Source organism: Microcaecilia unicolor, chromosome 13, assembly GCF_901765095.1.
Source record: "Microcaecilia unicolor chromosome 13, aMicUni1.1, whole genome shotgun sequence".
NCBI lineage: Eukaryota > Metazoa > Chordata > Amphibia > Gymnophiona > Siphonopidae > Microcaecilia > Microcaecilia unicolor.
Genome location: NC_044043.1, coordinates 57,534,869 through 57,549,748, shown reverse-complemented (window position 1 = coordinate 57,549,748; position 14,880 = coordinate 57,534,869). Strand labels below are relative to the sequence as shown.

The following is a 14,880-nucleotide window of genomic DNA, read 5'->3' as shown; positions in this document are numbered from 1 at the left end:
ATTTCTCGGACAAGGAGTCTTGTGGTCTGCCCTCTGACCCTACTCCCTCGCCCCAGAGGAAGCGTTCTCCCCCGGAGAGCCTTTCCTTTTCATCTTTTGTCCGGGAAATGTCTACGGCCATTCCCTTCCCGGTGGAGACTGTGGATGAGCCCAGGGCTGAGATGTTCGAGATCTTGGACTATCCATCCCCTCCTAAGGAATCGTCCACGGTTCCTCTGCATAATGCCTGAAGCAGACATTGTTGACGAACTGGATGCATCCATTAACTAATCCCCACATTCCCAAGAAGATTAGTCCCAGTACCGAATCCACGGGGATCCGGAGTTGATGAAGACTCAGTTGCCTCATGACTCTGGAGTTGTGGATTTGGCCCTTAAGAAGGCCAAAAGTTCTAGGGATTACGCTTCGGCGCCCCCGGGCCGTGAATCTAGAACTATGGATTCTTTTGGGAGGAAGGCCTATCATTCTGAAATGCTTGTGTCCAAGATTGTCTTACCAGCTCTACACGAGCATCCACTTGCGGAATAATGTGAAGCAGTTGGCGGGTTTGGTTGATCAGCTCCTGCAGGAGCAGGCCAAGCCATTTCAGGAAGTGGTCAGGCAGCTGAAGGCGTGTCGTAAATTCCTGTCCAGGGGTGCTTATGATACTTTGATGTTGCATCCAGGGCTGCCGCTCAAGGTATAGTGATGTGCAGACTCTCATGGCTGCGTGCCACTGACCTAGACGGTAGAGTCCAAAAGCGTGTTACAGATGCTCCTTGCCGGGGGGATAATATTTTTGGTGAGAAAGTCGAACAGGTGGTAGATCAGCTCCACCAGCGGGATACCGCTTACGACAAGCTCTCCCACCGGGCGCCTTCAGCATCTACCTCAACTGGTAGACGTTTTTTCGGGGGTAGGAGGACTGCTCCCTACGCTTATAATAAATACAGGTACAATCCACCTTCCCGACAGCCTGCTCAGGCTAAGCCCCAGCGTGCTCATTCACGTCAACAGCGTGCGCCTCCTCAGGCCTCTGCGGCTCCCCAGCAAAAGCAAGGGATGGGCTTTTGACTGGCTCCAGCAGAGCATAGCCGAGATAAAAGTATCTGTGCCTGACGATCTGCTGGTCGGAGGGAGGTTAAAGTTTTTTCACCGAAGGTGGCGTAACCTCCGATCAGTGGGTTCTTCAAATAGTTCGTCTGGGATACTCCCTCAATTTGATATCAAAACCTCCAAATTGCCCACCGGGAGCTCAATCTTTCAGCTTCCAGCACAAGCAGGTACTTGCAGAGGAGCTCTCCACCCTTCTCAGCACCAATGCAGTCGAGCCCGTGCCACCGGGGCAAGAAGGGCTGGTATTCTATTCCAGGTACTTCCTTGTGGAAAAGAAAACAGGGGGAATGCGTCCCATCCTAGACCTAAGGGCCCTGAACAAATATCTGGTCCGAGAAAAGTTCAGGATGCTTTCCCTGGGCACCCTTCTTCCCATGAATCAGGAAAACGATTGGCTATGCTCCCTGGACTTAAAGGACGCCTACGCTCACATCCTGATATTGCCAGCTCACAGGCAGTATCTGTGATTCCGTCTGGGAACACGGCACTTTCAGTATTGTGTGCTACCCTTTGGTCTCACCTCTGCACCCAGAGTGTTCACGAAATACCTGGCTGTAGTAGCGGCGTCTCTTCGCAGACTGGGAGTGCATGTGTTCCCTTACCTCGATGATTGGTTGGTGAAGAACACCTCAGAGGCAGGAGCTCTACAGTCAATGCAGATGACTATTCAACTCCTGGAGCTGCTAGGGTTTGTGATAAATTATCCAAAGTCCCACCTTCTTCCAGTTCAAAGACTAGAATTCATAGGAGCTCTGCTGGACTCCCAGATGGTTCGTTCCTACCTTCCCGAGCCGAGAGCCAACAATCTTTTAGCTCTCGTCTCTTGGGTACGGGCATCTCAGCAGATCACAGCTCGGCAGATGTTGAGATTGCTCGGCCACATGGCCTCCACAGTTCATTTGACTCCCATGGCCCGTCTTCACATGAGATCAGCTCAAAGGACCCTAGCTTCCCAGTGGTTTCAGGCCACGGGGGATCTAGACGATGTCATCCTACTGTCCACAGAATTTCTCAAATCCCTGCATTGGTGGACAATTCGATCCAATTTGACCCTGGGACGTCCCTTCCAAATTTCTCAGCCACAAAAAGTGCTGATGACGGATGCATCTCTCCTGGGTTGGGGAGCTCATGTCGATGGGCTTCACACCCAGGGGAGTTGGTCCCTCCAGGAAACCTGTTTTCAGATCAATCTCCTGGAGTTACGAGCGGTCTGGAACACTCTAAAGGCTTTCAAGAATCAGTTGTGCAATCAAATGATTCAAATTCAGACAGACAATCAGGTTGCCATGTATTATATCAACAAGCAGGGGGGCACCAGTTCTCGCCCCCTGTGTCAGGAGGCCGTCAGAATGTGGCTTTGGGCTCGCCGGAACAGCATGTTTCTTCAAGCCACGTATCTGGCAGGCATAAACAACAGTCTGGCCGACAGGTTGAGCAGGATCATGCAACCTCACGAGTGGTCTCTCAACTCGAGAGTAGTGCGCAAGATCTTTCAAGCATGGGGCTCCCCCTTGATAGATCTTTTTGCCACTCAGATCAATCACAAGGTCTCTCAGTTCTGTTCCAGACTTCAGTCCCACGGCAGACTAGCGTCGGATGCCTTTCTCCTTAATTGGGGGAAGGGCCTCCTGTACGCGTATCCTCCAATACCTTTGGTGGGGAAGACTTTGCTGAAACTCAAGCAGGACCGCAGAACCATGATTCTGATTACTCCTTTCTGGCCCCGTCAGATTTGGTTCCCTCTTCTTCTGGAGTTGTCCTCCGAAGAACTGTGGAAATTGGACTGTTTTCCAACCCTCATCACTCAGAACGAGGGGGCGCTTCTGCATCCCAACCTCCAGTCCCTGGCCCTCATGGCTTGGATGTTGAGGGCGTAGACTTTGCCTCCTTGGGTCTCTCGGAGGGTGTCTCCCAAGTCTTGCTTGCTTCCAGGAAAGATTCCACTAAAAAGAGTTACTTCTTTCTATGGAGGAGGTTTACCGTCTGGTGTGACAGCAAGGCCCTAGATAAACATTCTTGTCCTACACAGACCCTGCTTGAATACCTTCTACACTTATCCAAGTCTGGTCTTAAGACCAACTCCGTAAGGGTTCATCTTACTGCTATCAGCGCTTATCATTACCATGTAGAGGGTAAGCCGATTTCTGGACAGCCTTTAGTTGTTCGCTTTATGAGAGGTTTGCTTTTGTCAAAGCCCCCTATCAAACCTCCTACTGTGTCATGGGATCTCAACGTCGTTCTCACCCAGCTGATGAAACCTCCTTTTGAGCCACTGAATTCCTGCCATCTGAAGTACTTGACCTGGAAGGTCATTTTCTTGTTGGCAGTTACTTCAGCACGCAGAGTCAGTGAGCTTCAAGCCTTAGTAGCTCATGCTCCTTATACCAAATTTCATCATAACAGAGTAGTCCTTTGCACTCACCCTAAGTTCTTGCCAAAGGTGGTGTCTGAGTTCCATCTGAACCAGTCAGTTGTCTTGCCAACATTCTTTCCCCGTCCTCATACCCACCCTGCTGAGCGCCAACTGCACACATTGGACTGCAAAAGAGCATTGGCCTTCTATCTGGAGCGGACAAGCCCCCATGACAGTCCGCCCAATTGTTTGTTTCTTTTGATCTCAACAAGAGGGGTGTGGCTGTAGGGAAACGCACCATATCTAATTGGCTAGCAGATTGCATTTCCTTCACTTACGCCCAGGCTGGGCTGACTCTTGAGGGTCATGTCACGGCTCATAATGCTAGAGCCATGGCTGCGTCAGTGGCTCACTTGAAGTCAGCCACTATTGAAGAGATTTGTAGGGCTGCAACGTGGTCTTCTGTCCACACATTCACGTCTCATTACTGCCTTCAGCAGGATACCCAACGCAACAGTCGGTTTGGGCAGTCGGTGTTACAGAACCTGTTTGTAGTTTAGAATCCAACTCCTCCCCCCTAGGCCCATTTTTATTCTGTTCCAGGCTGCACTCTCTGTTAGTTGTTAATATGTTAGGTCAATCTCAGTTATGTCCTCGCCGTTGCGAGGCCCAATTGACCATGTTTATTGTTTTGAGTGAGCCTGGGGGCTAGGGATACCCCATCAGTGAGAACAAGCAGCCTGCTTGTCCTTGGAGAAAGCGAAAGCTACATACCTGTAGAAGGTATTCTCCGAGGACAGCAGGCTGATTGTTCTCACAATCCCACTCACAACCCCGTCCACCTCCCCTTCGGAATTGTGTCTTCCCTTACCTTAGCTATGTACTGGACTGACGAGCATGCTCGCGTTTGGGCGGGAAGACGACCGCGCATGTGCAGTGCGCACGGAAGCGCGAGGCTAGCAAACGTTTGTTGCTAGGGAAGATTTTCTGGTCCTGGGCTGCCATTGGACGTCACCCATCAGTGAGAACAATCAGCCTGCTGTCCTCGGAGAATACCTTCTACAGGTATGTAGCTTTCGCTTTCAGTGCATCACAAAGGAAAGGCAGTCCATATGAATGATCAAAACAGGCTGGAGGAGGAGGAGGAGGAGATTTATCTAAAGTTGGATCATAAACTGAATTAAAATCCTCACCTATTATGAGATCCCCGTGCTGCAGGGGGGACAGACAGAACGCTGATCAGATGGTGAAACACTCTTATTATGTTTAAATCTTTTTATTGAAGTATTATATAAAACATCGATACACAATGTTCAATGATTAACCTTCCTAATACAACAGACAACTATCCATCCGTCCACATACATCAAAACATTTTCTTCTTTTTCTCCCCAAACAACCCCCCCCCCTCCCCCCACCCTCTCCTCCTTTTAATTGTAAACCTTTTGTTATCGGAATCCCCAAAACTCACTTTTAACATAATATCTATCAATCCGTTCCAATACACACGTAACTGCCCCTTCCCTCTGAAAGCTCCAGTATCTTCCACTGTTATTGAACATGCTGCATACCCTCCATCTACCCCAGAAAGGACATGGAACTCCATCAGTGAATCAAAATACAGTGTTTCCACAAAACTTTTGCTCCCTCCCCCTGTTCCCCCCCACTCCTTAACCAACCCTTATCTTGAGATACTAAACAGCAATTCCCCACGCCCCCTCCCCACCCTCCCTTCCCCAGCCATCTTACAATTGTCTCGAGTGTGAGCAACTTAACCTCCTTCACCTCTTATGGACTTTACCCCAGGAATTTTACAAATTGTTAATAATGAAACTCCTACCTCTTGGGCTCATTATTTGTAAATAAGGGTCCCAAATTGTCAAAAACTGTTTCTTGCGTCTTAAAGTGCCTTTCGCATCTCGAGCTTCCCATGCCATCAATTGGTGTATCTGATTCCTCCAATGCCCCAAAGCTGGAGTCTCCGACCCCACCCAGTATTGTAAAATTGTTTTCCGAGCCACCAAGCATAATTTCCTACAAAGCAGTCGCCCAGGCCCCTTTAAACTGCGAAATGCTCCAGGCACATCCAAAAGTAATTGTTCCATTGAACCGTGAAGAGATCTATCCACCAGGCGTTCCAAAAAACGCACCACCTGGTTCCAAAATCCTCTCACTTTCTGGCAAGCCCAAAATGCATGATAGTATGTATGTCTAGGATGACCACATTTGGAACACTGCGAATCTTGGCCCCCTTCCACATGTGCTAACATCGCCTTAGTCATATATGCCCGTAGGATCACCCGAGCCCCACATTCCTTCAACCGCATATCAGATGTTAAAGTATAAACTCCTTTTAAAGATTGCAAAACTTCCCAAGTACCTAGCCCGAAACACTCTTATTAAACATCAGGGACATAAAAGGAAACTTTGCTGGGGAAGTAAAACTTTAGCAAAGACATAGCAGCCTTTAGGACCATGGATAATACACTGTATCTGAACATCTAGCCCCTTTTTAAAAAGGATGAGGACATCAGCCCTTCTGTTCACAGCTGGAGATTCCGCTATGGCTCCCACCCACCACTTCTGAAATTTCTTGTGCTCCGCAGATGAGAGGTGGATCTCTTTAAAAAAAAAATATATATATATCAGCCTGCTGCCTGTGAAGAGGCTCAAGTATTTTTTGACTTTTAATAGATGAGGTGACCCCACCCACATTTCAAGATATTATTTTAAGAGGAGTCATTTTCCAAACTCACAAAAATAGGATTTGAAATTGAGATAAAAGGAAAAAAGGTGAAATTGGCCCAGCCAGCACCCCCCCCCCCCCCCACCACTGATGTAAGAAAACAAAAAGAGAACACCAACAGGCTTATTTTCGAAAGAGAAAGACGCCCATATTTCGACCCAAATCGGGAGATGGCCGCCTTTCTCTCATGGGCGCCCAAATCGATATAATTGAAAGCCGATTTTGGGCGCCTCCAACTGCAGTCTGTCACGGGAACGGACAAAGTTGACGGGGGCGTGTCAGAGGCATGGTGAAGGCGGGACTGGGGTCGTGTTTATCAGCAGAGGAGAGATGGGTGCGCTCGACCGATAATGGAAAAAAGAAGGGCGCCAGAAGCCAGAATTTGGGTCACTTTTTCTGGTCCTTTTTTTTTTCACGAACAAGTCCCCAAAAAGTGCCCCAGATGACCACTGGAGGGAATTGGGGATGACCTCCCCTGTCTCCCCCAGTGGTCACTAACTCCCTTCCACCAAAAAAAAAAGAACTTTAAAAACGTTTTTTTCCAGCCTGTATGCCAACCTCAAATGTCATACCCAGCTCCATCACAGCAGTATGCAGGTCGCTGGAGCAGTTGTTAGTGGGTGCAGTGGACTTGAGGCAGGTGGACCCAGGCCCATCCCCCCCTACCTGTTACACTTGTGCTGATAAATGGGAGCCCTCCAAACTGCCCCCAAAACCCACTGTACCCACATCTAGGTGTCCCCCTTCAGCCATAAGTGCTATGGTAATGGTGTAGAGTTGTGGGGGGGGGGGGGATTTGGGGGGCTCAGCACCCAAGGTAAGGGAGCTATGGACTTGGGAGGTATTTTAATTTTTTTTTTTTTTTTACTTTTTACAAGTGCCCCCTAGGGTGCCCGGTTGGTGTCCTGCCATGTGAGGGGGACCAGTGCACTACGAATCCTGGCCCCTCCCATGACCAAATGCCTTGGATTTGTTCGTTTTTGAGCTGGGCGCCTTCGGTTTCCATTATCGCTGAAAACCGATACTGCCCAGCTCAAATCCGCCCAAATCCGATGCATTTGCCTGGCACCAACCGTATTATCGAAACAAAAGATGGACGCCCATCTTTTTTGAAAATACGGTCTGGCCCGCACCTTCGCGGACCCGTCCACGGAGATAGACGCCCATGGAGATGGGCGTTCGCGTTCGATTATGCCGCTCCAAGGGTCCTAGTACAGTACAATGGAAAGGGGGAAAATACCCTGTTGCTCCAAACCATAGCACCTCCTCACCCGAGCAAACTACAGCCTTTCATTTCCCAACCCCTTATCAGCTATTAGTCCAACCATATGAGCCATCTCGCTATGACACCCACCCCCACCTAGAATGCCCCCCCCCCCCACACACAAACAGATAACTCATTGTAACCCCTTCCTGTCTAGATTCCCACAACTAACACTCACATCCCAATCTAAACATTAACGTTTCCATAAAGCTGAAATATGAAAACAAAAAAATAACATCCATAAGGAGCGGGGAACCACCATCAACCTATTGTAGTCCCAGAAGTAAAACAAGACTATGCAAAAGAAGAGAGTGAAGAACAGTTAAGAATAGTAGCATAGTAAACACAAGCAGACATCTAGAGCCATATTCGAGAAGGCATATTGTAATGAAAACCTGTAGTTGCAATCATTAAGTCACTAGGATGGAGAGAGTATACCATCCTCAGGATCAGAAGAACCAGAGTGGTCCTTAGTACTGTAAGTCACTGTATTATACTAAGCTTTCCAAGTCAAAGTCCAGGAGTCAGGACCGACCAGCCTGGAGAAGCAGGTGATATGGTTCCTAAATTTAGCCCTCTGGGATCAGAGCAAGCAAAATATAAATATGGCCGCAAACGTCTAGCAGATCAGTGGAGAAATATGAAATAGGTAGGTATTGCAAACTAGCAGAATGGAGATCGCCCAAAAAATCAATGCTGCTGAGCCAGTGCTGTGGATAGCCCTTCCCAGCTGAGGCAATTACACTCCAGGCTGATCCACCTCTGTCGGTCGAGTCGGAAGATGCAGGCCAAATACAGAGGCCTGTGCTGCCTCCACTGAGTCAAACATATACACCTTGTCTTTATGGTGTACTCTGAGCTGGGCTGGGAAGAGTGGCACAAAGTGGATTTTGACGGCAAACAGAGTGGAACACAAAGGAGCAAAGGCCCGGTGCTTCGAAGACACTCTTATGGAGTAATCTTGAAAACGAAGTATTTTGTAGTTTTGTTAAGTTAGTGATTTCCTGCCTCGAATCGCTTGAAGTATTGTGACCTTGTGGGCATAGTTCAACACTTTTAAAATAACTCTGGGCCTCCCATTCGCCAGCCTTTGGGCTCCTATACAGTGAGCATAAGCCACCCGAAGCAGTCCCAGTTGGTCAGAGAGGCCCAGTTTGCTTTGGGGGGGGGGGGGGGGGAAGGGAACCCACACTTCTAGGAAACCCACACTTCTAGGAAACCCACACTTCTAGGAAACCCAGAAGTTTTCAGTGTAAGATTCTGGGAGCTCAACTAGTTTGAGGTTGCTCCTCCTGGAGCGATTTCTAAGTCCTCCAATTTGTCCTGGCAGGCTGTAAGGTCTCTTTGCATGTGGGAATGGGTGTCTTCCACCACCTGCACTCTGTCCTTAAGCTCTCCCAAGGGCTGTTGGTAGTGGCCCACATCTGTGGAAAGCTCTTCTAAAGTTGTCTTGGACTTTACCAGTTTTGTCCATTAAGGGTGCAAGATGTTTGTCCAGCAATGCTTCCATGAGTGTTGTGACTTCTGTCAGCATCAGTTCTTCTCGGGACCATAGACCATAACTAACAACCTCTGCAGCCACTTCGGAGATCTACATGGAGCTTAGCGTTGGGCCGGCAGGACTAGAGGGGGCCGCCATCTTGTCTTCTGTTAGTCACATGCGGTCCTTCTCTTTCCACAAGTCTTTTGATGCCATTGCTGTCACAAATTAGAACAGTTCCCTGCTCCTCGGTGAATGTGAGCATTTAGGTATTCAGATTATCAGGAGGAGGTCAGATTCTAAGCAAAATCAGGGATTTTTCCGAGTGGTGTAGCAGGAGAAGAACAGAATAGCATCTTCCCCTGAACATGGTATCACGAATAATAACCAAAAATGACAATGGCATTTCTTTATCAGTTTATCACAAACCTATGGATACAAATCGAATGCTTCATTTCACAAGTTTCCACAATAGGTTGGGCAGTTTATCAATAAAGTGCCTTCACCATATTGCTATGTTTCTGGTGTCCAGCTCTTTGTTTTGGCCATTTGAATAGTGGTAAACGATGGTACAAGTGACTGTAATGATCAGGCATAGATAAAGGTGGGGGTGGGATGGAATGGAAGGAAAAGAGGGAGGATGTGAGGGGATATAGATTGTATCTGAGGTGTTGGAGGTTATTATTGGTAGGGAATGAGGAACAATGTGTTAAGAGTTTGGTAGGGAAGGTGTAAGAGAGGTGTGCATGAGTAGCTTCTATTGGGATTTTTGCAGCCCTCACAGTGGAGGATGGTGGTGAGAAAGGAGTCTTATGTGAGAGGGGGATCATTAGTATGGAAAACTGAACAGTGAATGGCATGTGTTTATGCCTGGTGTGTGTAAGTGACCCTATGTGCCAGGAAGTTGTTTGGACTGGTAGAAAATGTAAAGTGTATAAGATGGTAAAGTGTATAAAATAGAGTATGTTGTACCTTGAATTTTGATGTTTAGTTGACATTCAGTAAACAGATTTAAATATACAGTTGAGGAGGATGTGTGTTTACCCTGTGTGGTAGGGACAATGCTATGTCCCACGCTGTCTTGACAGTTTCTGTAGGAGTGAAATTCAGTTTTCCGTTCAGTGTTTGAATAGGCCCTGTATTCTCTTTGTTGTAATAATGCTGCTGCAGGTTCCAGTGTGGGGAGTTTCTGGCAGCAGTATGTGGGGAAAGTGAGATAGAGGTTACAGAAACGGGGGCAGGGCGGCGGTTGCAAGGGTTCAGGGTGACAGTACTGCCCTTCATCATTCAGTTTAAAAAAAAGGCACTTAAATCAGCTAGGTTTTCTCTCATGTTGACTTCCCATTTAGGAAACTGAACAGACCAGCTATGCACTAGCTGCTTGGTAATACCGGGGTCTCCATACATTTCTTCATTTTAAACATCAGAATATCTAGGTATGCTGCCACTGTAGAGCACAGCCGTGATTATCCATCTCTGGCACATCTCTTGATAATATGATATGGGATTGCTTAAATTTTATTCTGTACCATCACAAAGCTTTCCAATAAACACTACCTCCCATATTTAAAATAAAATAATATGCACCATAAAAAGTATGTAGGGGTAAAGAAGAAAGATATGGGAATAAGACAGGAAGAGAGACAAATTAATCATTGAATAACGTAGTTAATGTGATGGTATAGGCTGTAGCTTAATGTATAAAAGGAGTGCTTTAATATGTTACTGTGCTGATACTGTGCTCAACCTTGGTTATTCTGCTGAGATAACTTTCTCTTATTTAACTGACTGTAGAAGTTACAGTGTTGTAAGTTAAGATAACATTGTGAGATTCTTTTAGCTCTAGAAACCACCTTCTTCTTGATCAAATTCTTATACTTTAATTTTGTTTTTTCTTTCTAGAGATATCAAGGCGGGAAATATCTTGCTGACGGAGCCAGGTCAGGTAAAGCTTGCTGACTTTGGATCTGCTTCCATAGCATCTCCTGCCAATTCCTTTGTGGGGACACCATATTGGTAAGATGAGTTTCAAGTCAATACTGTAGGTGTCTTTTGTAGGCCTTTGTTGTGGCTTTTGAGAATCTGTCTCTCATCTGCTTTGGCAAGGTTTCTTTCCTTATTTTTTTCTGGTCTGGCTTTTACCAGGTGACATTTCAGCATTATAAGAACATAAGAATAGCTATACTGGGTCAGACCAATGGTCCATCTAGCCCAGTATCCTGCTTCCAGCAGTGGCCAATCCAGGTCACAAATACCTGGCAGAAACCCAAATAGTAGCACCATTCCTTCTACCAATCCCAGGGCAAGCAGTTGCTTCCCCATGTCTATCTCAACAGCATACTATAGACTTTTCCTCCAGGAACTTGTCCAAACTTTTTTCAAACCCAGATACGCTAACTGCTATTACCACATCCTCCAGCAGCGAGTTCCAGAGCTTAACTATTCTTTGAGCGAAAAAATATTTCCTCCTGTTTGTTTTAAAAGTATTTCCATGTAATTTCATTGAGTGTCCCCAGGTCTTTGTACTTTTTGAAAGAGTGAAAAATCAATTCACTTCTATCCATTTTAAACCACTCAGTATTTTATAGACCTCATTCATATCCCCCCTCAGCAGTCTCTTTTCCAAGCTGAAGAGCCCTAACTTGTTATATGCAATCTAAGTCTTCTGTTTTGTCAGGAGGCCAGGCTTTGGCTTTCCAGAGACAGAGAAGTGGTAAAACTAGAGATTGTGGGGTAGTAGACTTTAGGAGTAACATCAGGAAATACCTTTGTGGGATAGAAACAAAGGATCCCTAAAACACATCAGAAGCTATAGGTTCATTTATGAGCAGGAATGGTGCTTAGATGGCAGCTCCAGCAGTGGGGAAGTGAGGTCAATGCTGGAGCTGCCATTTAAGTACGTATATGACAAAACAGAACAGGATGGGCTGGAGTGGGTTTCAGTGGCAACTCCAGTAGTTGGGAAGTAGGGGCAGTGGCAGGCAGACTTTTACAGTCTGAACCCTGAAAATGTTAAGGAGGGATCCAGGATCAAGAATAGTATTTTATACCAAATTCATATAGTATGCTTTGAGTGCAGATGCTGTATATCTCAGAGGGGCAGGGGAAGACATTGTAAAGTGGAACTTAGAGAGTAAGATGATGTAATAATAGTATTGGATTGTTGGTTCATAACAAACTGATAATGAATGTGACTATAGTGCAGACTGGATGGACTATGCAGGTCTCTATTTGCCATTATTTACTATGTTATAATATTCCTCAGATCCTTGACCAGTTATACTCTTAGATTGTCAAGCAGGTATGTCAATAAGGTATGAGGTGATACAACATATGTATATCTGATTCATTTGTCCATGCTATTTTCAGGGCATAGACCATAGAAGTCTGCCTGGCTCAGTCCTTGTTCTAAAACTGAAGTTGTCATCAAAGCCCTTGAAAAGCTCCATTCCAGCCCATCCAAATCTATCCAGCCACAATCAGGGCACAGACCATAGAAGTCCGTCTAGTAGTGGCTTTGCTTCCCAATTACCAGTGTTGCCACCTAATCTCCACTAAGCTTTTATGAATTGATCCCTTCTAAACAGGATTCCTGTGTGATTATCCCACACATTTTTTTCAATTCCATTACGGTTTTCATCCCCACCACCTGCCGCAGGAGGGCATTCCAAGTATCTACCACCCTCTTGGTGAAAAAAATACTTCCTGACATTATTCCTAAGTCGGCCCCCCCCCCTTCAACCTCAATTCATGTCCTCTGTTCTTTCGCCTTCCTGTTTCTGGAAAAGGTTTGTTTGTGGATTAATACCTTTCAAATATTTGAACATGTGTATCATATCACACCTTTCCTCCAGGGTATACGTGTTCAGGTCATTAAGTCTTTCCTCGTACTCCTTGCTATTCAAACCGTATACCATTTTTGTTTTTCTTTGCACCGCTTCCAGCCTTTTTACATCTTTAGCAAGATACGGTCTCCAAAACTAAACTCAATACTCAAGTGAGTCCTTGCGAATGATTTGTATAGGGGCATTCATCAATATCTCCTTTCTTCTGCTGGTTATGCTCCTCTCAATGCAGCCTAGCATCCTTCTGGCCGTGGCCACCACCTTGTCACATTGTTTCATCACCTTGAGATCTTCAGACACCATCACCCCAAGGTCCCTGTCCAGAGCCAAGTTTGCCAATCTCTCCCCTCCTGATTCATCTCTTTTGGATTTTTGCACCCCAAGTGCATCACTCTGCACTTCTTTGCATTAAATTTTAACTGCCAGACCCTTGACCAGTTCTTCCAATGTTTGATTCCTTCTCATGGTTTCTACACCTTCCAGGGTATCCACTTGATTGGCTATCTTCGTGTCATCCGCAAAAAGGCAAACTTTTTGTTCTAAGCCTCTAGCAATGTCTCTCACAAATACATTAAACAGAATCAATCTCTGAGGCACTCCACTCTTCTCTTTCCTTTCTTCGAAGTGGATCCCATTTACCACCACCCTCTGTCACCTGTCAGTCAACAGTTTCCAGTCCATTTCACCACTTTGCACCGTAAGTTCAGTCCTCTCAGCATATTCATGAGTCTTCTGTGAGGGACCATATCAAAGGCTTTGCTGAAATCCAAGTAGATTACATCTAGCGCATGTCCTTTATCCGGTTCTTTGGTCACCCAGTCAAAGAAGTCAATCAGATTCGTTTGGCAGGATTTTGCTTTGGTAACGCCATATTGCCTTGAATCCTGTAGCCTGCTGGCTTCTAGAAAGTTAACTATCCTTTTCTTCAGCAGCGACTCCATTTTTTTTCCTACCGCTGATTTGAGGCTTACCGGCCTATAGTTTCCCACTTCTTCCCTGTCTCCACTTTTGTGAAGAGGGATCACATCAGCTCGTTGCCAGTCCTGAAGAACGTCTCCCATCTCTAAAGATCTATTAAATAAATCCTTAAGAGATCTCACCAGGACTTCTGTGAGATCCCTCAGTATCCTGGGATGCATGCCATCTGGCCCCATAGCTTTGTCCACTGTCAGATTTTCAAGCGGCTTGTAAATGCTTTCTTCCGTGAATGGCATAGTATCTACTCTATTCCCAGATATACCCTCAGCAGCCAATCACAGTCCTTCTCTAGGATTTTCTTCCGTGAGCACTCTCCTCATCACTCTCGACAAAGCCATTCTCAGCATCTTTCAGTCTTATAATTCCATTCCTATCTTTTCTTCTTTCCCCAGTATATCTGAAAAAGGTCTTGTCACCTCTCTTTACATCTTCAGCCATTTTTTCTTCCACCTATGCTTTTGCTAGCCGTATTTCCCTCTTGGCTTCTTTGAGCTTAAGCTAATAATCTCTTCCGTGATCCTCTTATTGCGTTCTTCCGTATTTCTTGAACAAAGCCTCTTTTGCCTGTATTTTTTCAGCCACCTGTTTGGATAACCATATAAGCTTCCTGTTTCTCTTGTTTTTGTTTATTTTCCTTTTCTAAAGATCAGTTGCAATAAGTATAGCGGCTTTCAGTTTGGACCACTGTACTTTCACTTCATCTATGCCTACCCATGTCATCACCTCCTTCTTCAGGTATTTCCCCAATTTTACCACTTTTGCTCTTATACTAAACCATATCATGTGACGAGAGCTATTGCCTAGGTGGGCACCCATCTGGACATTGGAAACACTGCCTCCATTTGTGAGCACTAGATCCAGTGTCGACCCTTCCCTCGTGGATCCTGTCACCATTTGTCTGAGCAAGGCACTTTGACAGACACCACAAACTCCCTACTTCTTTTTCATTTTGGTGATGGGATGTTCCAATCCACATCAGGCAAGTTGAAATCTCCCAGCAACAGTGCCTCCCGTTTCATACCAAGCTTATGGATATCTTCTATCAGATCCTTGTCCAACTTTTAGACCCATTTTTTTTGCTTCATTTCCAGCTTGCCTTGCAAAAAAAAAAAATGAAAA

The 14,880-nt window shown here is 46.0% G+C and overlaps 1 protein-coding gene across 1 annotated transcript in view; it reads left to right on the top strand.

Annotated features, from left to right (window-relative positions):
* The window catches only part of TAOK1 (TAO kinase 1), a 247,468-nt gene that overhangs the window by 123,655 nt on the left and 108,933 nt on the right, over positions 1–14,880 (top strand). Inside the window, exon 7 of the mRNA XM_030185736.1 lies at positions 10,841–10,954. Coding sequence (XP_030041596.1) covers positions 10,841–10,954 — 114 coding nt within the window. The remainder of the gene's footprint in view (positions 1–10,840; positions 10,955–14,880) is intronic.